Raw genomic sequence first — 22,630 nt, forward strand, 5'->3', positions numbered from 1 at the left:
TACCCGTTGACCTTAGTCGTGAGTATTCTATCAGTCTCTGAAATCTTTTTACTATCACTGTTCATCAATTACAGTTATGCTGTTCTTTCTCTACCGTTTGTTATTATGCTTGGTTTCGAGAATCCCAGTTTGATGCTCATCACCCTCAGTGGATCGGGGCATGGTGGATCGGGTTCCTGGCCTTTGGATGTGCAGCCATCCTTCTTGCCGTACCCTTTGGCTGCTTTCCAAGGCACATAACGAAACCAAGAATGAGACACAGAAAATGCCACTCACTTGCAGAAGAATTGTCAGGTACTTGAAACTCATGCCCGTTATAACGTATTCACATGTTTTAACAAGAACATACAACATTGGTTTGATACTAATAAGAGTTATGATAAACGTTCGAGTTAACTCACAAGCTATATCTTTCTGAGCAGTAAATGTAACAAAACCTCGAGTGAGTGAGCGAGTTAAGGTATCACGTCTGCAATATTTCATACATATCGTGACTACAAAGTTACACAATAATTATACACAAAACATTAATAGTTTATAAAACCTGTTTACAAAGGACAGTTGTGTTTGTTTGTTTGTTTGTTTGTTTGTTTGTTGTTTAACGCCGCACTTAGCAATATTCCTGCTATATGGCGGCTGTCTGTAAATAATCCAGTATGGACCAGAGACGCCATCAACAGCATGATCATTGATCTACGCAACTGGGATATGATAACATGTCTCAACCAAGTCCGCGAGTCTGTTTCATCCGATCCTATTAGTTGCCTCTTTCGACAAGCATTGGCCGATGAAAACCTAACCCAAATCTTCATGCATCAGCGGTTGTTTAACGTGTGGACATCATTATACATTTCAATAACCAACCGTCAATGTGACTCCTACAGAATGCATTTTCGACAAAACCGCGGAATCTAATGTATATTACCACTATTGTATCATTAGAATAATTATGAATGGATACCAACTGGATGCCAGGATGGTCAACTTCATGCCAGATACTTGCAAATTTTAAGTTACTGAGTTCAAAACAGTGCACAGAAAACCAACATGAAACTACATTTTCTGGTTGTATGTTGGTTTCCATTTCATGAAACCTTCAATTGTAAATTTCAGGAATGGAAACCAACAAGAAACTATTTACTGAAATGCAAAAATCAAAGAATCCAAAATGGCATCTAGTTGGAAACTCAGTTACTCAGTTTCAGTGAATGGAAACCAACTGGATTCCCCATTTACCCAGTATACGGATGGTTTCCAGATTTCAGGAAACCAAGTCATTTTTGTAGTGTAACATAACCTCAAAAGAAACCCACGACATTATGTTATGTTAAAGCAAAGAAGCTTTACAACATGAATGTGTCCAAATCTGTGCCCAATATTAGATCAATCATGGTGATCCAAATATGCTTTTATAGGTATATTCTAATGTACTTTTGCTAATGTTGCTCAGGCTACAAAATCGGAAATCAGCTCAGAAAACATCAGCATGTACATGACAAATCCTACGATATTAATGGATCTCATTATTTGAATAAGGCCGCCTTACAAAATTGTTCAATTTTGTTCTACACTGCATACAGTAGCTTTGGGTATCACACATCTGTAAAAATGATTATCTACTTGATGACAATTTATTCTTTATTTCTCGTGTGATTAGTTGTTTCACGGACAGATTTGAATCAGCCACGAAACTTCTCATCTTGGGTGTAGACTATGTCGGAAATGTGTCTAAATTATGTGCTTTAGAGATCCCAGGGTCACTCCGAACCTCCTTAGTCGTATTCAAAGACATGTCAATGACACTGACGCCGATGTGAATGTAATGTGAATGGTAGTAGCCCGGTGCTGGTTTAAGGTGATGTCGCCATGATGGATCGAACGACTTGACATAACGACAGTGGTCTGATAAACACCAAAGAAAATCATTTTTTGTAGATTTACCCAGATCAGTGGTGCGAGTGGTGCGGAACCCGGTAGTTGCTTGCGTTCTGCTGGGAAACTGTAGCGTACTCTTCTTCGTGGGAGGCAATATGGCTTTTGCCCCCAAATACCTAGAGAACCAGTTCGGGCTACAGGCTTCGAAAGCAAACTTTATTGTTGGTAAGGATTCTTCATTTTCGTACAGCTGTAAGCGCAACTTAACGTCGATCAGAACAGTGGACTACTGTCGAACATTCATGTACGTATCAAAACATAGCATGTAAAACTAAGTATGTCAAACCCCTATTGTAGGTATAGAAGGATTTCTTTGGGCGATTGTTGGCACCTTACTCAGCGGTATCCTTACGAGCAAACTGAAGCTGACGAACAGAGGTTGTGTGAAACTGATCGTAATGGTAACATCCATTGCCGCAGCCTGCTACACTCTCACGTTGCTATTCGGATGTCCAAATCCCAGCATCAAGGGGCTGGGTGATAGTAGGTTAGTGAATCATTGTATCTTTGCTTAGGTGTCGGATTTCTATTATGGGAAATGTTTTACAAAGCCGTGTACTATTTTCACTACGTGAACACATACAGTGTACCTCAATGAACAGAAAACAATACACAATCAATCCTTAAAATTTCGCGTGTAATAAAATAATTCAATTAATTATGTGTCGATAGTGTTTCGTCATGTCTGTTAATCGCATGTTTCACATTTGTGATATTTGATTGTCTGTTCGTTGTGGAATATGAAAATGTGGACGACCTTTTTGAGTGAGTTTGAGGCTCGTTGAGGTTTTTTTCGCCGCTTGTAGGCATATAGTTCCAATGTGACATGTCGGTGTGATTAACTTCAGAAAATAATGTGTACTCTAGATTGGGAGTGGAAACCTTTCAACGACTTCGACTACCTGTACAAAATTATTAGGACTAGACACTAGCAGATCCAGTGAAACATTCATCAATTAACGTCGATCATTCAGTCAACCTCTAACAATCAAGGTCAACCCTGTTTTGGCATGTGTCCACGCCTGCAATAAAACGCTGCTTCTACATTCAGTCTAATTTTGCAGGAATAATATTACCAGCCCTTCCCCCTGTAAGTGTGATGATGATGAATTCATGCCACTGTGTGGAGCTGACGGAGTGACATATATCAGTCCTTGTATGGCTGGATGCCAATCTCAAAATGGAACAGTAGGTGTCTTCATCTCTGCGTTACAGGATGCTATTATTATACCGACATGCCATGTTATCATGCCAAATCACTGCACAGAATAACCACAGTAATTACAAAGTATACTATCCAAAAAAAGAAACGCATACGTGTTTTGTGTTTTTAAAAAATCTATTAATTACCTATTATTACCTATTATGTTCAAACAATCGTCAAAATATGGAACAGGTTGAGAGAGATTGAACTGAGAACCAGGAGATCCGACGTCGGGACCGTGCAACGTCGTCACTATCACGCTCAGCGTCTCCGTGATCTAAAATTATCCACTTGGTTGTATCGACATTGCCTTCTTCTAAACTCATGTAAAAATTCATGCACAAAAGTCTATTTGTGGACGAGTTATCCATGTTAGAAAATACAACATTTTCGCAACAGATTTATGGCCTATGCGTTTCTTTTTGGGGATAGTATATCATTACATAAACATCCTTCACTGAACAAATCAGCTATCAGGGTTTCGTGTCATTCCCCATGAAAAAGTTTGAAAGTCAGTAATTTACTAGGGTGCCCATTTTTCAGACATTCATGGAATGTAGCCATATTCCTGGCGAGAAAGGCACACTGGGCAGATGCCAGACAGACTGTCCCTACCTATACCCCTACATCGTCGTTGATGTGGTGTCAGGGGTCGCGGGCACTATCTCCATTGTGCCCATCTACATGACCCTCATCAAGTAGGTGTTCTTTCCACGACCTGTTGGTGTTTTTTAGGCGGGACAGTCTCCTGAAGTGTCTTAGAGAACATAATGGGGTTTGTCTTGATAAGGAACTGTAACTGGTAGATGGAATGGGTTCCTGATCCAGCTGAAACTTATCCATCCACGAAGGATTATTGTTGAAAATGTTAAAAGCTTTGATTGTCGTGTCATCTCCTATTATTGCTGATAGTATTGTAATATTTACCGCTGTTTCGCTTTATCATTGCTTGCTCATGCGAATACAAGAGTTGTACGATAACGTTGAGGCTATATCACCGAAAAACATTTTTTCTAAAATATAAGTGGTATTATTATATTTTCAGTTGTAGTTATCAGCGTGGTTATTACCATGTTTATAAGCCGAACCTTTCTTTGCATGAATCTCTCCATGTGATCAAGAAGTTATTTGGTTTTACAGCTTCTAATGTTCTGTATTCATTTTCAGAACGGTTCAACCACGTGATAAACCCATAGCTGTTGCTTTGACGACATTCCTGAATGGGCTTTTAGGTGAGTGGCCTGAAATGTTTTGTTGGTGAAAAACATAAAATCATACGGCAATATTTCGTCGTGATCTAATTTAGAACTATCCCGAGTCTCAAAATTACAAAAGCAGATTGAAATAGGTATTATATCAATTACAGATGCTTGTTTGCCAATTTACACAACGTAAATGGACTTCGTTACAAAGATATGCTATTCATTTGATTGTTCGTTCTCCCAGGATTTCTTCCAGCGCCAGTAGTGTACGGGAAGGTCATTGACAGTTCGTGTACACTTTGGCATACAGTTTGTGGGGATGTTGGCGCATGCGCACTGTATGATCTTGCAAGCCTACGGTATCGTATGAAATCCATGGACGTTGGACTACAATTCCTGTCTGCTGCTGCATATATTGCAGCTTTTCTGATGTTTAAATATGGAGTCGTTGAGGAATGCACTCCATCAGATGCAGCGGACGTTCAGAGAAGGGAAGAGAAAGACGTTGTTTTTGTTGAGTTAGTGAGTAAGTGAGTTAAGATTTAAAGTCACATCGGCAATATTTCAGCCATATCGTGACTAAAACTGGTTCTAAATTCATAATACATACATAGCGTTCGGCCGTGGGAGCCGTGCCTATTTACACTTATCAGTGGGGTACACAAAGTCCACAGTCTAGACTACCAGTTACCCGACTTCAATTCAGGCGGCTGACTTTGTGTGCTGGCGATTAGGTGCTTGACCCTGAGGGTGTGGGTTCGAATCCTGGATGGGACTCAACCCAAAAAGTACTAGAATTTGTACTTTGCTAAGAAAGTGTAATCCCAAATCTAACATATGTTACATTTGACCACTTTCTAAATGGCAATGTGTAATCATAGCTGAAGGTAGATCGCCATACTAGGGACCATGGGGACTTACAGTGCCTGTGCTACCTACATGGACCCAAGCTGGATCTACACCATCACTTCAGCCACTGGCGATTGTAGTCGAATTTAGCCATGAATTAATATCCCAGAAATACTACGTTTAAATAATCTGGTAACTTTGTCTGGCATGTTTCAGGACTTACGTATCCTTTCAGGGGGGACAATAATTTTAAAATACTCTTTTAGTTGAGTTAACTGACAGGAAACGATAACAAATGTTCATAGCTTTGCTTAATGCGTATAATACTGTCATTCTAATGTATGACTCTGTGACACATTTTAGAAGACTGAATTTAGTTCAGATGCACCCATAACGCACAAGGGAAAACTTGGCACTAAGCACTGAAATGTCTGGTTCAAACTCGATTGATTATGGACAGCAGTAGGAATATTGCTAAATGTGGTGTTGCCGAGCAAGTAATGGTTCGTATCATTCATAAGATTGGGTTTTAAAAATCTATAATCATTCTCACTAAACGATGCCGATCCAAAGAGAAATGGTGGTAAATGAATGTTGCATTTTTATGACCACCCTTGAGCAGCTAAAACCTGTTGACATTTACTGAGCTGCCGACTTTTCTCAGAGCCCAAGTACAATGGATTAGAAACACTTATTATATATTATGAATGAGGCTACTTTTATATATATCCGGACTTTTGGTAGAGGGCATTTGGTATATATGTGTATTAACCGAAGCTTCTGATGTGAACTGGTATCTTTCAACAAGCGTCAAATAGCCAATTGCCTTAAGCTAATTTACCCATTTGAACATGATTTAAGAGAGATCATTTGAACCTCCTCATCTGTATTTAGATCTACACATAGAGATTCACACGATTATTCTGCCATCAGTTGACTGGCTGCTTATGCTGGTTGTACATGCAGTTTGATTCCTTAGCACCTGGAACAGCTGTGAATGTTTGAATTATTGAATTTTTAAAAATGCGTATTTAAAGCATCTGATGTATTTTGGGCTTATATAAAGCGTGTTGTATGGAAACGTGTACATGTCTAATAAATGGTCCGTTGTAAAGCATTCGTTTGTTGTTGTAATTATTAATTCATTGATTAAGTCATTCATTATCAAATATAAGCTGATCTTCACGTATCAGTATTTTAATATTGAGGATGTCATACACCGTCCGTTCCATGTGGTTGTTACTATCAATCTTCAGAGGACCAATTCTGATCATTTCAGTCATTTCATTTCGCGATGTCATTTCAGAACAGTAAGTCAGGAGACACGTATTTAATTTATCTACAGTTGTTACATTAGTCGTTTCATATTCATGAGTATCAGCGTTCACAGTGATCCCAGTCTTTTGAAACGTTTCATTAATGTTTGCATTCCATACATACAAAACCGGCCTACACGACCATACAGATCTGTCGTCGGACATATGATAATGAATTCTTTGCAGTACTGTTATGTTACCCAATAACATCCCCATCACGGTACTAGTCATCGCGGGCTGATTAACAACAGATATCAAATCATGCAGAAAAATACATGTTATGAATATATTAAAAATGTAAACGAAATACAATATAGTATCAAATATCTTTATTGGAAACAGAAAAAATGATAAGAACAGCAACAACGCAACGAGAAGCTGAACCATGCATGAGTAACCGACACATATGTCTTTCTAGTTTGACGTTATGAATTATATATGAATTTTCATTTTGCATAAATGTTTGGTAAAATTATCAGCCATAAAGTTGTATGTTTAATTCTTTTCTGGAGTGTAAACTGTGTGTTTACTGAAGTTTTGAGGCGGGTCTTTACAATGGCGTCCAGATATTTGTATTGCGTGTACGTCTGATTTTGCATTCTATGCCCAAACAACCGACACCGTTGGCACAAGTGGTGAGATAAACACAATTTGAAAACGGGTGATACGTGTGTTTGTGCACATTATTTATCTTCCAATAGATTTATTTCAAACTTTTGAACAGGTACAGGTACAAAATAGCGATCGGATGCCATCAATGTCCTGCTGTAAGGAGACATGTGTGTGTCGTTCTTGTAGTTTAATACAAAAAATATCATTCGGTGATATAATTCACATTATATAAAATGAACCTTATAATGTGGTAATTGTCACGAATCACGTGTGAGTGAGGCCTCAGTTCCAGACAGATGACAGAATTTGAAATTTATTACATATTTTATAGGTGATATCATCAATCACACACATACAAACACAGAATTTTAAGAAATTATGCCTGAAGATATGATTTTTCTGTGACCTCAATATATTTACTTGTATGTCAAAAGTATAACATTCTTTACAAAATAATAAAACTAGTCTTCTAACTTATGAAACAAGCACGAAACAAAGATCATTTTAAGATGTATTTTTGATATAAATCGGTGAATCCAGGATTAAGGATCGATGGTCAACTTATTCATATGGCAATCATTAACAAATAACAGTACAATAAGAGCAAATGTTGGGACAAATTACATGCGCGACAACAAATACAAATTCATTACGAATGGGAGTGCTGATGGTATCAAATCAGGTCTGCGAGTTGGAGACTTCGGGTTTGTTGGTCCATGAAGGAGAATAGTTGCTTGTTACACGTTTGCATAGATGCTTTGGGACTCTATGAACGCCCAAGCTACGTCATAACAAAGAGCAACGTCCGCCTGAAGAATAAAACATGTTTCTAGAGATAACATACCTGTTTCAGTTCAGTAATTATGTCATCGAACTTGAATATTATAATTCTGTTTTCAAAGCAATGTGCTTAGAAAACATGATATGTGCAAAACATAAGTTCAAATACCAAGGTTAAGTATGAATGATGATACAATGGGCATTATAAACAGCTTCCATAGTGAGTTTATAACCAGGAAGAGATCACAGCTACATGACTTTTGAATGACAACATTATATCCCTCCTTATTCTGCTGTTTCATTATATGAAGCAAGAAGTACGGTTAACAAAGAACCCTTCAGTGGGAATCATATTCCTGATTGATATTTCACATTGTCAAATGTTCATGTATTTCCACTCTTGCTGACTCGTCCGATCGCCCTTATTATTGAGGAAGGTGTGCCATACAAATTGCGTTGTGGCCGAAGTGTCATTGAAAAAAAATGACGATCCGTCGAAGCAAACGGGAGATCAACGCACTCTTTCCTCGTTCCTGTGACTGATATTTACAATCATGTAAGGTTAAGTAAAAGGAACGAGGGAAGAGTTACTGCATCTATAGGCCAGCATTTGCCACATGTATAACGGTAATGCGTCGGTCTAAACATATCAGGAAGTATTTGTAAAGAACGAATTGAGGTCCACAGACGTAAACTCTATCGAGGATGTAACTAACACCAAATACGGCTCCGCAATAAGTCAACAGGAAAACATTTGTTACAAATGTTATTTGAATATTCACTTACAGAACATTCACTTGCTCAGGATAACCCTGATAATCGAGTGCAATACAAAGCCTGTGTAGAAAGCAACAAACGTTATTTGTACTTCCTCAGTATTTTGTGAAATATAACAAATTTCTATTGAAAAAGGATACGGTTTAAGATTATTCTTGCAAGAATAAATTACTAATATATTTCATGATTTACTATATGACATTCCAGATGAGAGTTCGATCGACTTCTCGTCATTTATTTGAAGACAAAATTTGTCAACGTTTTGAAAGATAAAAACATACATTTACAAAGTATTGTCATTCTCTGAAGCATTTATTGATGGTGATACAAGCGTGTTCACTTCCATTATATCGCCAATGTTCTGCACAAATTGTACAAATATGCAGTACCAATTACAGGGTTGACAATGTTACTGACGTGCATGTATTTTGATGAAGCTTGTCTTTTGGTGTTGAGAAAGTAACTTCTCATGGAATTACTTATTTGAACATGGACGATAATAACCTAGCTGCCGTCGTTTAAAACTCTTACAGGCCAAAGCAAACACGTTTATGAAAGACCAACAAACATTTGACGTTTTTGTGTCACTTTGAGTATCGGCTAACACTGCTTTATGTAACTGTAATATGAGTATTAAATAACATTATCGTGTCTGATACATAATATGCAAGGTATCCGTTGGTCAGTAGTGTGCACATAGGAATGAAACCACTCTCACCAAAGTCCTTTTGACGTCTACACGAGGTCCCGATGGGGCAATTCAAACATTTATCGACATGCCCCAACCCGCATGTTCGAGATGGAAATATAAGCAGCCATACTGTTGGAGTTGTTGTCTGTATTGTTTTAACTAATCAGTTCTGGAGTATGACTTATGTGGAAATGTGACGTATTCTTTGATGAAATAATGATTGTGTTTTTAGAGCAGGACGCGTTTTAGTGTTGCCGATTCTTGTTGTTTAATTAGATACAATTCTTGTCGAACATGACAACCTGTACTACCTTCACTTAGCTACACTAAAGTTGTGTAAATATATGCAAGTAGGGCTTTGTTGTACGATACATTGATATGAAGGCATTTCGTCAAGACGTATCCCAGTTTCAGACAGCTAGACTTGTTGGTTTAGCCCTCTAATCGCTCATACAGGCATTACGCGTAAGATGTCTTGCCTGTTCTTTATCTCTTTCTTCTCCGTCTATTTGCTTCGATTAATATTTTTATGTTAAACGACAGTTTTGCTGGATGCTCTAAGGCTGTACTCGTAGAAAAAGTTGAGAAAAATGTATGGAAACGGCATTTTGTTCGGTAATAGCCGCTTGTTAGGTAATACAACGTTCTACCTGTTTATGAAACCTATCTTAAATGAGGATATTCAGATTTCTTTGTACATGAACTTGCGTCGTAAATCTTTACATTTAGATCTCAACCAGTTTATCTCCTAAAATTGGTTTATTCCAAGTCATGATTGACTGATTACATAACATTACACGGGTCATTGCAGTTTTGGAGTCAACGTTAGTATTCCTTGAATTGGACACACAGTTGATTTATCTTGACTTCGAACAGGAGTTCTCCTTTTCAAAATCTAATGTAAGTCTTGCTTCAATCAAGAAATCTAAAAAGCACAACTATTTCTGAAGTCGGACTTTCATATGGTTGTTAGGATGTCATACCAAACTACAGTGACACTTCATGGTAAACATACCTGTGTGATATCTTGATCCAGGCAGTGCGACATAGCCTTCATGTTGTTGTAGATCTCAACTGTTTTGTCATACTTCAGGCCTTGAACAATATTGCTCAGGATGCACAACATTGCACCTCTCTTTCTGTCAGAATCACTTCAACATAAAATATGTATTTTAAATACTTTACGCAACCTGACATCAGTATCAAACAGTTTCTAAATTGGTCGGCTTCAACTCCAGGATCTTCATCCTGCTTCTCTTGTGAGGAAAGCTGGCGTGTACAACTTTGTCATCTCAACAAATTTTACTAACAATTATAACATGGAACAACCGCAAGTAATTACTGTCATCCTTTGACATGCTATATCTAAGGCTCAAAAGGAATTGTGGAGGATCACGGTGTGGTACACAATAGTTTAGAGCTGAAATCTCGTGTGTTACAAAGATCTTAAGTGTACCTGTAGATGACAGTTACTGGTTGGGATTCATCCCCAGTCGTATGAAGGTCTACTTGTTCTAGGAGTTCCAACAGCATGGAGTGGGAGTCTTCTGGAAACTGGTTCATTATGTACACATGTACTGGGGATGGCGGACGGTCCTGTTCAACGGTGAATTGTAAGAATTACATTTTGTTTTACTCATTTGTCGAGGTGGTTTGTTGTTTAACACCAGTAATATTCCAGCTATATGACGGTGGTCTTACAGTCGAGTATTTACTGGGGAATCCAGTAATCAACAACATTAGCATCGTTATACGGAATTGGGATACGATGAAATGTGTCTACCAAGTCAGCGTGCCTGACCACCCAATCCCGCCTCTTACAACAAGCATGGGTTGCTGAAGACCAATTCTAACGGGATCTTCACGGGTACTTTACTTAGAAACGAAAACTATATTGTATGATATACTGGATTCTTTGTCGACAGAGGAAACCCTTGGCGAACAACAAATGTTTTCTAAAAATGGGTAACTATAGTAGATATCTTGTGTATCCATTCATTATAAATGTAAGTTCTTCACCGTGATTTCGCTACATTTCATTCGGTAACTAAGCAATTATATGTTTTGTGTATATGTCCATAAACCGGAATTTATAGGCCATCCGAGCTAACGGACTGCTATTTCTTGATTGGTTGATGACGTTAAGGTGGTTAAGGTGAGATTTGTGTTGTATTCGGTGAACAGTAATTTCATGATGTTGTCTACGGTTAAATAATGATTAAATAAGAGTTTTTTGAAGTTTCTATTGTTAACGTATTTATTTACACGAATAGATTTCAATATTGTTTGTGTTTTGTCTGTGCCTCCATAAATGAGCAAAGATACTGGAGACAAATTTTAACATATGAATAGCAAAATGAAAGCTTACGTCAATCTGTACGTTAACGTTCCTGAGCACGATGTCGGGGTTGATTGTGTTCTCTGTTGAACATCTCAAACTGACTGGACTCAGGTTCAGGCTGTCTCCTGGAGATGGCACATAGCTGGACAGATTCTGAAAGTATAGTTATCGGTTCAAATGGAACACCTCACCGAGTGTGCTCGCCTGAGTGAAACAGTTGTCAGTGAAAGACAGCCCCTCACCTGGTGCGAGTCTGGCAGGACAATGACAGTAGAAGACTCCTGTTGTTGTATGAGCTTCCAGAACAGAGACGCCGTGTTGACGGAGGGAGCTTCAGTCAGCAGATAGCCTTTCATGGACAGGTGAGACTGAAGGAAGAATACTTTGTATACATTACATGGTATCCATCATTATCAACATGGTTAGAGAGAGGGAGGATTGATATGTAAAGTCACATTATGACTATGAAAGCTGTATGTGTCGCTTTTAGCAATATTCCAGCAATATCACAGCGAGGACACCAGCGAGGCTTCACACACTGTACCCATGTGGGGAATCGAACCAGGGCCTTCGGCGTGACAAGCGAACGCTTCAACCACGAGGTTTCCCCACTGCCCCTTTCGACCAATAAACAACGGTTTACGTTAGCTATATGTTTAAGTTACACCACTGCAGTCAAGGGTCACGGTTGTCCAGGGCAGTCGTAATACCGGCTCAGCTCATGTATGTGTGAGAGATTGCAAAGATACCACGATGTACTTTCCACAACTGCAAAGCATCCCCGTGTGTATCATATATTCCGTTCCGTTGGTATATGACCAGATGGTGGCCACATGAATACGTGCAAACACCTAGCTGCGGATACAGCAATGTGCAGTAAACTTGGACAAAGAACTCTGACTGTGTGTCCCAATCCACCCATATGTGAATGGGTACCTCCTACGGATGGGAAAGCCACATTAACTCGGTGCGCCTAGTGGCAGCAAGAGTTGTATGCTGTTCCAGGGAGTTGAGATTGATAATGCGAAGTGCGGTTGAGACTGACATCCTACGATCGAGGGAAAAACAAATCGCCTGTGAGCAGCCTAGCTGGAACTCGGCGCTATATGAATATATTATTATATAACAATACAATAATAATAATATTGCTCATTCAGAATGTAGTGGCACAGACCAAGTGTCATGGACGTTGTTGGAGTGAATACAGTCGTGACATACCCATCCGAACACTGATGTCAATGTTCCTGACCGGAGATGTCTGATTACCGATTACGTGGCTGACTATAAGACACTCACCTGTGACCGTGCACCCAGAATGTGCGAGTGCCCATTGACGTATACATCCCCCTTGGCCTTGGCTTCTGAAACAACAGCTATAGACGTCAGGTTTTCTGCATCGATGGTATGGAACGGAATGGAACTGTTAAACCAAGTGGTATGTATACTGAGTCAAAAAAGAAACTTCACATTCTTTCTTCAGGGCACTATAAAAGAACAAGAGATGGTAAGATGGTTAAATTGTTATTATTTCATTGCTGAGATCTGTGATGTACTCAATACACTGACAGTGCCATAATCAGTTCCATTAGGCTACACCGCCGTTCCAAAACATGGGTATACAGAATGTCAAGTCACAAGAATAAAAATGCGAAATTTCACAGTTCAATATCGTGTATGGCCGCCCCGCGCATTCACCACTGCCAAACACCGTCTCCTCATCGACTGCCTGATGCTTGTGAACACGTGGTTGGGGATTCTGCGCCATTGCTCTTGCAAGGCAGCGCCAAGTTCCTGCAAATTCTGAGGTTGGTTCCTAAGACCACGAAGCCTTCTCCCAAGTGCATCCCAAACGTGCTCTATTGGGGACCTCGATGGCCAGTCCATGACGTTGATTCCAGCGTTTTGAAGGAAATTTCGTGTCAACATCGCGGTATGCGGCCGAGCATTATCATGCTGGAACTGTAGACCTGGGCCATGAGCCGCCATGAAAGGAACGAGTTCAGGGGTGAGCACCTGGTCGCGGTAAGCAGCAGCTGTGAGGTTTCCACGGATGACCAGAAGTCGGGAACGGTTGTTCCCACAGAAAGCACCCCACACCATGCAACTTCCGCCCCCGAATCTTTTTACTTCCTATACACAACATTGGGCATACCGTTCACGACGTCGTCTCCAGACTCTATGCCTGCCGTCCGCGCATCTGAGGGTAAACCTGGATTCATCGCTAAAGACGATTCGATTCCAGTCTCTCTGGGTCCATCGGAGGTGACGTTGGGCCCACAGCAGACGTTGACGTTGATGAAACGGCGTCAATATTGGCCCACGATATGGACGTCGAGAATGGAGATTGGCAGCCCGCAACCGATTTCGAATGGTCTGTGAGGACAGTCGACCTCTAAACATCTCAGCCCTGGTTCGTGTAGCCGGCAGAAATCTGTCACGTAGGTGACGTAGGACGATTTGACGGTCTTCTGCTCGTGACGTCACACGTGGACGACCCGACCTTGGGCGATCAGAAGTGGTGCCAGTTTGTTGTAGACGACCTCGCAAGTCATACACACTACGACGGCTGCATCCCATTGCTCTTGCGACGTCAATAACTGATCCTCCCGCTTGCAACATGCCAACGGCACGTTCACGTAGCACATTTGACAATTGTGGCATTTCAAGTACCGTTAGAACTGTGGTTTAAAAGTGTTTTTTCAATTCTTGAGGCCAATGCAAACACGTGCATATGAAGAAAACTTCGATGCGAAGATCACGTGATCGACTGCACGTGCAAAACCTGATTTGGCACTAACGTCATTTGCACGACGAATGGATGGATTTGAGTGGGTTTTGCTAACGTTTTTCTGGAGTCGAAAGATAGGGATCCCATTTCGGATACATAGATGTATCATCATAGAACAATTATTCATTATTTTTCAAATTACATTTTGTGAAGTTTCTTTTTTTTGACTCAGTATATTTACAAGGGAACGCTTCATTTGCTTACCTTTTCTTGAGAACTCTCCTTTAGCATTCAGGATCTAAAAGATATTGAGAAAGGTATACGTTTTTTACAGTACAGGAAACAAAGAATTATATAATTATCATAATACTTCAGGGGAATTGTCCGTAGTATATTATTTCAATGTTTTGCCTCTACCTGTATTAACTGTGTGGGTTCTATGCGTCCCATCTTGAAGGTTCTGTTCTCACTTCGATTTTGATTGAACTCCTGCATATCCATGGTTGTGTTTCCAAACTCCAGAGCCTCTTGCAAGGTCATGTAAACACATTTGTACTGGTCCTGAAGTAATAATGAAACGACCGTTGACATTCGTGAGCTGATGCAAATGTGAGACATACAGTTCTTCTGTGGACTGTTTGCTTCATATGTATTCTTACAGTACAACCAGAAATTATTGAGAATTTAAAGATTGTAACTCACGTATTACATGTGAATATTCGCAGAACATAACTCCAGATTCAACGACAGGTGAACAGTTAGTATTTTGTCAAGTCACCATGGGCAGCAATGCAGGCTTCAATGCCGCGGGGCATACTACTGATCAAAGAAGTTAGAAAGTCGTGGGTCCATGCTGTCCCAATATCGGACCACCTCTTCTTTCATTTCAGCAATATGTGTCAGATTTTTCTTATTGCCACTTTCCTTCATAAGTCCCCAAACATCTTCCCAGTTAAAATTTCTATGTTGTAAGCACCAGTTCAACCTTCGCTCCTTTTGTTCAGGTTTCATGATCGGTGATGGAATTCCTCGACTTTTCTGCCAACCCATGGCATGCAGCTCAGTTCTAATTTTCTCCTTACAAACAGCCACAGTTCCTCTATCAATCATATCCAGCCTTAAGTTTTCTAAACTCCTTCGTTTGATTTTAGAAACAAGAATACCAAGCCGCCTCCTGTCACCGACAGTCAATTTTCTGGGCCTACCTGCGCCTCCCTGGTGCTCAATGCCATATCCATTTGCAATATTTTTCAAAACACGATAAACAGTGGACAAAGGGATGCCTGTTCTACTTGAAATCACTTTAGCCGATCTGATGTCCTTGTTATAATACTCTAAAATCAACTTTCTCTTCTCTAAATCATCCATACTGAGGATCACTGAAAATGTCGTCTGCTAGCAAGTAAACAAAGGGGAATAACTCTTCACAAACTAATGAAAAAGGATGAACGGAGTTGTCTCTCTTGAATGAAACCAAGCTTGATAATTGGTCAAGGTTGTTTATACTAGAAATCCAATTAAACATATTCCTAAAATTCTCAATAATTTCTGGTCATACTATATATAGAACATCGGCGCAAAAACGAACATTCACATTGAGATGAAACTCTTACCTTGGTCTGTATCATGCCCTTCCTCTGGTCTCTCATCTTTGAGACACAACCAAACACATCGACCTTATCTTCAGCCAGAGCCTGGTCCAATAGGTAGTCCACAGCGATGTAGGTTCCTGTTCGGCCGATCCCTGCACTGGGATTAAAATTATTATCGTTCATGTTTATGGCATCTACGTGTCTGAACAAGAGAATTAAACACTATTCATGAGAAAAACGAATAAATGAACAAATGCTGCCAATATTACGCACCAAGAAATGAACGATTTTTTGTCTGTACATGCTGTTACACTTTTGATGTGGGTTACCAAAATAGATGATAGTTCTTTATAAGTGTAACAATTCAGGGTGCAATTCTTTAATTTCCCTACCTGCAGTGCACCAGTAGAGAGTCATCTTTTGTGATGGGCGCTTTCCTTACCAGCCACAGAAACTCAGTCAAGGCGGTCTCCTCGGGTGTCCCATGATCCGGCCAAGTTGTAAAATGGAATTGGTTGAAGCACCGACAAGTGCTGGTCTTCGAGCATGCAAAAATTTACGTGAGGATTAAGTTGTTAAAAAAGAACTGCATTATGATAGTAGCCATTAATTCTAAATAGTATTGCTTCGCATAATGCTGAACACATCATTTCAGTAGTGTAGGCTATAGCTTCAGGGTTCACACAAAATTTATATTGAGGATGACTTTGTGTCACCTTGTGTCCATAACTTGCAACCATTTAATACGTGAGGCAGGTTAACCTTAACTCCCATTAGTTAACAGTGCACTTAGGGCTACTGTCCACACTTACTGGTTGGACTTAAGATGACCATAGGTGCTTTGTGAAAGGAGAGATATACCCTTGATTTATTATATATACTCTCCCAAAGAAACCATGCTCTCTAAGCTGGTGAAATTTACGTGAAAATGGCCTTGAGTCGCATCCAATAGCGTGTAGGAAGAAGCAATGTTGAGATAGATCAATCTAAGACCTTCTTGCATGGTACGAAACGTGATTGTTTGCATTTCCATGATGTATTGGCAAAAGGAGCAGAAGAAGCAAGATGAGCAAAGTCTGTGTCATCCACAACTGTCACGGGTCTCTTCCTTGGCAATGAGTCCAGCATATGGCTGCGTGTGAACCTCTATAGCCTTTTCCATCTCAGTGCCCAGGAAATGCATCACAACAAAAATGCGCACCATCCCCTTCTCGTCTTTGATATCCGTATTTAACAGTGGCGAGTTAAAACTGATTTTAAACGTCAGCATAGGTTGAATGAGAGCTTGGCGTAGTTGCTGCAGTGTCAGCATCTCCGGGTGATTCGTTGTCAATGGAACCTTCTTCACAAGCCCTTCACAAAGAGACGACTTGTCTGGCAATGCAGACGTATCGAAGAATATGATGATGTTCGTATGGGACATCAATGATAGTCTCAATCTCAGATGGGGAAATGTAGGTGAAAAGAGGCTAATGTGCTGACCTGATCCTTTTGCACTGACCATATTTCCAACCAGGGGTTCCTTTCACCAAGCAACCTTTAATAAGGTTAACCTTAACTCCCATTAGTTAACAGTGCACTTAGGCTACTTTACTGACTTAAGATGACCATAGTGCTTTGTGAAAGGAGACCCCGATTTATATATATACTCTCCCAAAAAAGAAACGCATCGTGAAAATAGCAATGTCATGTAGCAATGAATTAAAACGTGATTCATTTTACAAAAGGTTTTGCTCTGTTTATGAGTCCTATGGTGTTTATGTTTTGAAACATCACAACAAAACGCACCATCCCTAAAATATCCGTATTTAACAGCATGATTTTAAATTTCGGCGTGTAGTGTCATAGAATACACAATTCACATGCAATGCACGTGAAAGTTGGGGATCAGATAGTCTCAATGATGGGTATATAAGGTTGATCGCTGTCTGTCGATTATTCACTGTATTTGGAATATTGTTGACGAACGCAAAATGCCACGTCTAAGTGAAACCAACCGTCATATCGCCATTGGTTTGTTTGACGCTGGCCAGTCTCAACGTGCAGTTGCCCGATGCATGAATGTTCACCAAAGCACCATTTCACTGCTCTGGGAGAGATATCGCCGGCAGAATGCTACATCCGGGTACATCACCTGCGTCATCGAACAGCTACGGCGACCAGTACCGCTCGACAAATACCCGGATTGAGGAGGCTTTCTGCACAGACCATCAGGAACAGGTTGAGAGAGGCTGGTGTACGTGCCAGAAGACCTTATTTTGGCCCTGTGCTTCGACAACAACATCATCGACATCGAGTTCAATGGTGCACCAACGTTCAGGCCTGGAACCTACCGAATTGGCGTAGAATCTGGTTCAGTGATGAATCACGATTTCTATTGGAATGACGCGATGGAAGAATGCGGGTGTACAGACGTCGACTTTAACGTTTCGCCGACGCTTGCGTTCCCCAGGTGGACAGATTCGGCCGGGACAGTGTTATGATGTGGGGGGAGGGGGGGAGGGGGGGAGATCACCTGCCGTAGGAGACGTGATTTGATGATGATCCAGGGAAACCTGACAGCTCAACGGTACTGTGACGTAATCCTACGCCCACACCTCCTTCCAATCATTGATCTCCAGAGGGAGTTGTTTCAACAGGACAATGCCAGGCCCCTCACAGCACGTCACACTAGATACTTCCTCCAGAACCACAACATCAATGTGCTCCCCTGGCCCTCAAGATCACCGGACTTTTTTAAAACCCGATCGAACATCTGTGGGATCCCCCTGGACAGACGGGTGCGACGCCGTAACCCTCAGCCCCAGACACTTCAGATACTCGCAAAGGCACTACAGGCAGAGTGGGCTGCGATTGGGCAACACGAGATTCTGAGACTTATTCGTTCGATGCCGAGGCGATGCCGTGCAGTTCTGGATGCCCACGGTGGTCACACGAGGTATTGACTTCAGCGCCACCACACGTCTCCATGTGACACTCAAACTGACTTTCCTCGAGTTGGTGCCAAAGACGGATAAGTCTGCATTCCCAGTGTGCAATTCCTGGCCTACAAGATGTTTCAAAATAAACATAAAAATACAGTTGAAATTCCTATATGCGTTTCTTTTTTGGAGAGTATATTTACCTTCATATCTGTGACTTGTAGTTCTCTCACGACCCAATGTGCTCGCTGGCTTGAGTTAGTTACAACGATGTGGAAATTCCCCACAGTCAAATCTCTTTTGTCCGACCAGTATGTTACACACTTCACCTGACACATGAATTGGCATGTTACAGTATGTCCTTTACTTCTTAGTACTGTTACACAGGTGGACCTAAATTATGTCCGCAAACTCAAAATATCAGTCCGAGAATCAGTGATATTAAAGTAATTCCGCCTTGCGTCTATTTCAAAATGGTCAAAAATTGTCTTGAATTGTTGAACACTGTTTACTGTTTTATTTACTTCAAACTTATCATGGACAATAAAAAGGCTATGTTTACTCTTATAAGAGTACTCAGTGAAATAGGTACATACTGACCTTTCCCATCTCCATGAGGTTAGTCAGCATGATGATTCTTGTACAGTTCTTTTCCCAGATCAACCTCCAGAAGTCAGTCAGCGTCTGTTCAGTAGGACCTGTGCAGATGTGAGTGAGTGAGTTAACATTTAACGTCACCTCGTCAATATTTCGGCCATATAGTGACGAGAAATACTGTACATACACAATAAATGCAAGTAGTTAAATATCCAGTCATGGACGGACTGTAAAATAACTACAGTATCACAAAAAAGAGTTGAAACTAGCTGGCATGCATCTTTAAAAGTAGAAACCTATTTTAGACATCTCCTCTCAGGAGGACAATAACTTTACGGTACTTCAACCTCCCTTGAGGATACCGCCATTAACAATCTGAGCTGCTAATTTAACTACCAATGATAAAAATATAGATCTGTACCCTGTGCAAAGGATGTACATATATAGATGGCAATTGCCTCCTGGAGGACAACAAACGATTCAGGACTTATAGAACCTCAATTGTACAGGATCATTTTTCACTGAGTTCGTGGACTGATTTCCTCCTACAATATCATTGTCACCGACCAGACAGAGTTTCATAGATACAATACAGAGAAGTGACGGTACCTTGCGCTGCAATGTAGGCTTTAGGTTGGGAGTAGCCCTGAAACCAGAAGGGGGAGAAGTTCCGGTACAATACACACTACACTACATCGCATAGCATTTAACGGTGCCCAATGTCATTAAAGGTAAACAGTATAACAATTCCATCAGTTAATGTTAAATCCTACTAACGTCAATGTAGCTTGCATTTATGTAGTCAGAACCAGGCTTGCCTGGCAGTGTTTGCAACCTGACCCGGGTGTCATCATCTGGAATATAGGAAACATGGCCATAAACAGAGACGTCTTGTGTACTGATGAGGAGACAATAGCGAAAATATTACATACGTCACATCTAGATTATTGCAACTATCTATGTTTCTCAGTCAATCAAACCAACTGATTTTACACATTTCTGTTGTTCTATATTACCACTGTCTAAAATGAGCTGTTTAGAAAATACAGTAATACCTACATGGGTAATAATTAAGGAATCTGTTTTTCCACTTGTTGACATCTAGCTGAGAGTCGTTGTAGGAACGGGTGAAAGTAGTGGGTAGTTTCTGGAAATCAATTCGTATCAGGTTACAGGAGGAGGGTACAATGAGTGAAATATGAAGTCCTAATGTATAGTTAAAATGAATAACATTCATTAAACCACCATGAATGAGAAAATGTATCGTAGCTTTATGGCCAAAATTGCTTCATTATAAGCTACATGTTTTAAATCACAAAAAATATTAAAAATATTATTTGTAAATTACGTGTCAAAGAATTGTATCATCATGACGGTCACGGCGTATGTTTTCACTGGAGGAATTCATACGCCATTATCTCATACGATCCATATACCTGGTTTGTCTTCAGCACCCCATGCTTGTCGTAGGAGGCGACTAACGGGGTCGGGTGGTCAGGCTCGCTGACTTGGTTGTCACATGTCATTGTATCCCAGTTGCGTAGATCAATGATAATGCTGTAAATCACTGGATTGCCTGGTCCATACATACCGTTGCCATATTGCTGGAATATTTCTGAGTGCTGCGTTAAACAACCAACCAATCAACCATGTACCTGGTACTCTGCTTGGAATCCCCCGACGGGCACCTGCAGCTCCTTGATCCGATCCCCCAGCTGCTCTATGGACACCAGTGTTACTGCAGGAGCACTTGTTATGTTGTAGTACGTGCCACTGTGGTCCTCCTTCACATCATCCCTCTCCGCGTCGTCCTCGTTCGCCTCCTCCACATCTACAGCACTGGTGCATACGACGTCATGCTTCTCGCCCACATCTACAGCACTGGCGCATACAGTGTCTTGGTTTTCGTCTACATCCACAGCACTCGCATACACAGGTTCATGGTTCTCGTCCACGTCTACAGCATTGGCATACTCAAGATCGTGTTTCTCGTCCACATCCATAGTACTGTCATACACAGGGTTTTCCACCATGTATAGAGTGTCTTCTGTTGCTCAAATAACATGCAGCGAATTATTGAACGCATCGAATGGAAATCAGTGGACACAATTATTCTAATATAACATATTTAACATTTGAAGTGGATCATTAAACTCATTGATTGGAAGTCAATCGACACAATTATATACATATATACAATATATAACATATGACTGAAGGGAATGTGCTGGTAGTGTTGACTGCAACTTCTCCATGTACTAAGACATATGATCTTTGGAACTGCAGTTTAGTTTTCAACTGATAAGAAACGGAAGATGCTTTATAGATGACAACTTCTTTATAATGTTATGATTTGACATTTCGGTTTAAATTCTATGGCATTGTACAAAGAGAATGTATACCGAAACGTTGCATCATAATATAACAAATAAGTCATAAAGTATACCAGATCTGGTTTAAGCAATGATGAATAACCCACATAATCCTAACGGTTCTTACAGAGGATGCAGAAAGCATTACTCATATCCACGACAGTTCAATGTGATTCTCTGTTATTCCTTTATACGGACCTGTCTGCTCTTGGGATATATCTGCATGTTTATCTGTTTTCGTTGAGTGTGGATGTCTCCGCCGTCTTCGTATAAGAACGAAATGCATTAGTACAATTTATTGTGTACATAGAGAACAAACATGGTATTGTATAACCCACACATGTAATGGCCTCATTGTAGAACTAGAAAGGCTAACCGTTCCCTTATTGTCTAAAAATCCATGTGATGTTTGATATGAGGCAGATATATTGCTTGGTATTGGTGCGGCTTCAAAATATTAATCACTAAATCACACTTTGTTTGATTATGCATACAATCTATAGGTACCTACGAGGCACATAACCCCTTATAATTCAAATTAATAATGTATGACTAGGAAAGTCGTATCCATGCACACTCGTGCACACTTTCATTTGCAGTGAGTGAGTGATTGGTATTCAATATTTCAGCTACATGCCGGCGGTCTGTAAATAATCGAGTCTGGACCAGACAATCCAGTGATCATCAGCATGAGCATCGATCTGCGCAATTGG

The 22,630-nt window shown here is 40.4% G+C and overlaps 1 protein-coding gene and 1 long non-coding RNA gene across 2 annotated transcripts in view; one reads left to right on the plus strand and one right to left on the minus strand.

The window, feature by feature from the left end:
- The first annotated feature begins 4,279 nt into the window (after positions 1-4,279).
- Positions 4,280-19,950, plus strand: LOC124264036. The gene is made up of 3 exons (XR_006895029.1): positions 4,280-4,292; positions 14,811-14,817; positions 19,851-19,950. It is a non-coding gene; the product is annotated as an uncharacterized LOC124264036 (long non-coding RNA).
- LOC124264026 (receptor-type tyrosine-protein phosphatase T-like) overlaps positions 6,821-22,630 on the minus strand; it is a 31,545-nt gene continuing 15,735 nt past the window's right edge. The window contains exons 11-27 of the mRNA XM_046698746.1: positions 22,116-22,180; positions 21,201-21,592; positions 20,605-20,692; positions 20,323-20,399; positions 20,155-20,191; positions 19,549-19,646; positions 19,152-19,277; positions 16,420-16,565; positions 16,049-16,184; positions 14,853-14,996; positions 14,700-14,733; positions 13,004-13,068; positions 11,950-12,075; positions 11,735-11,860; positions 10,823-10,962; positions 10,382-10,517; positions 6,821-7,927 (exon numbers count right to left, since the gene is read on the minus strand). Of these exons, the coding sequence (XP_046554702.1) occupies positions 7,856-7,927; positions 10,382-10,517; positions 10,823-10,962; positions 11,735-11,860; positions 11,950-12,075; positions 13,004-13,068; positions 14,700-14,733; positions 14,853-14,996; positions 16,049-16,184; positions 16,420-16,565; positions 19,152-19,277; positions 19,549-19,646; positions 20,155-20,191; positions 20,323-20,399; positions 20,605-20,692; positions 21,201-21,592; positions 22,116-22,180 (2,008 nt within the window). The 3' untranslated portion in view covers positions 6,821-7,855. The remainder of the gene's footprint in view (positions 7,928-10,381; positions 10,518-10,822; positions 10,963-11,734; positions 11,861-11,949; positions 12,076-13,003; positions 13,069-14,699; positions 14,734-14,852; positions 14,997-16,048; positions 16,185-16,419; positions 16,566-19,151; positions 19,278-19,548; positions 19,647-20,154; positions 20,192-20,322; positions 20,400-20,604; positions 20,693-21,200; positions 21,593-22,115; positions 22,181-22,630) is intronic.

The sequence above is a fragment of the Haliotis rubra genome, unplaced genomic scaffold (genome assembly GCF_003918875.1).
Source record: "Haliotis rubra isolate DU_JTF1 unplaced genomic scaffold, ASM391887v1 Scf903, whole genome shotgun sequence".
Classification (NCBI taxonomy): domain Eukaryota; kingdom Metazoa; phylum Mollusca; class Gastropoda; order Lepetellida; family Haliotidae; genus Haliotis; species Haliotis rubra.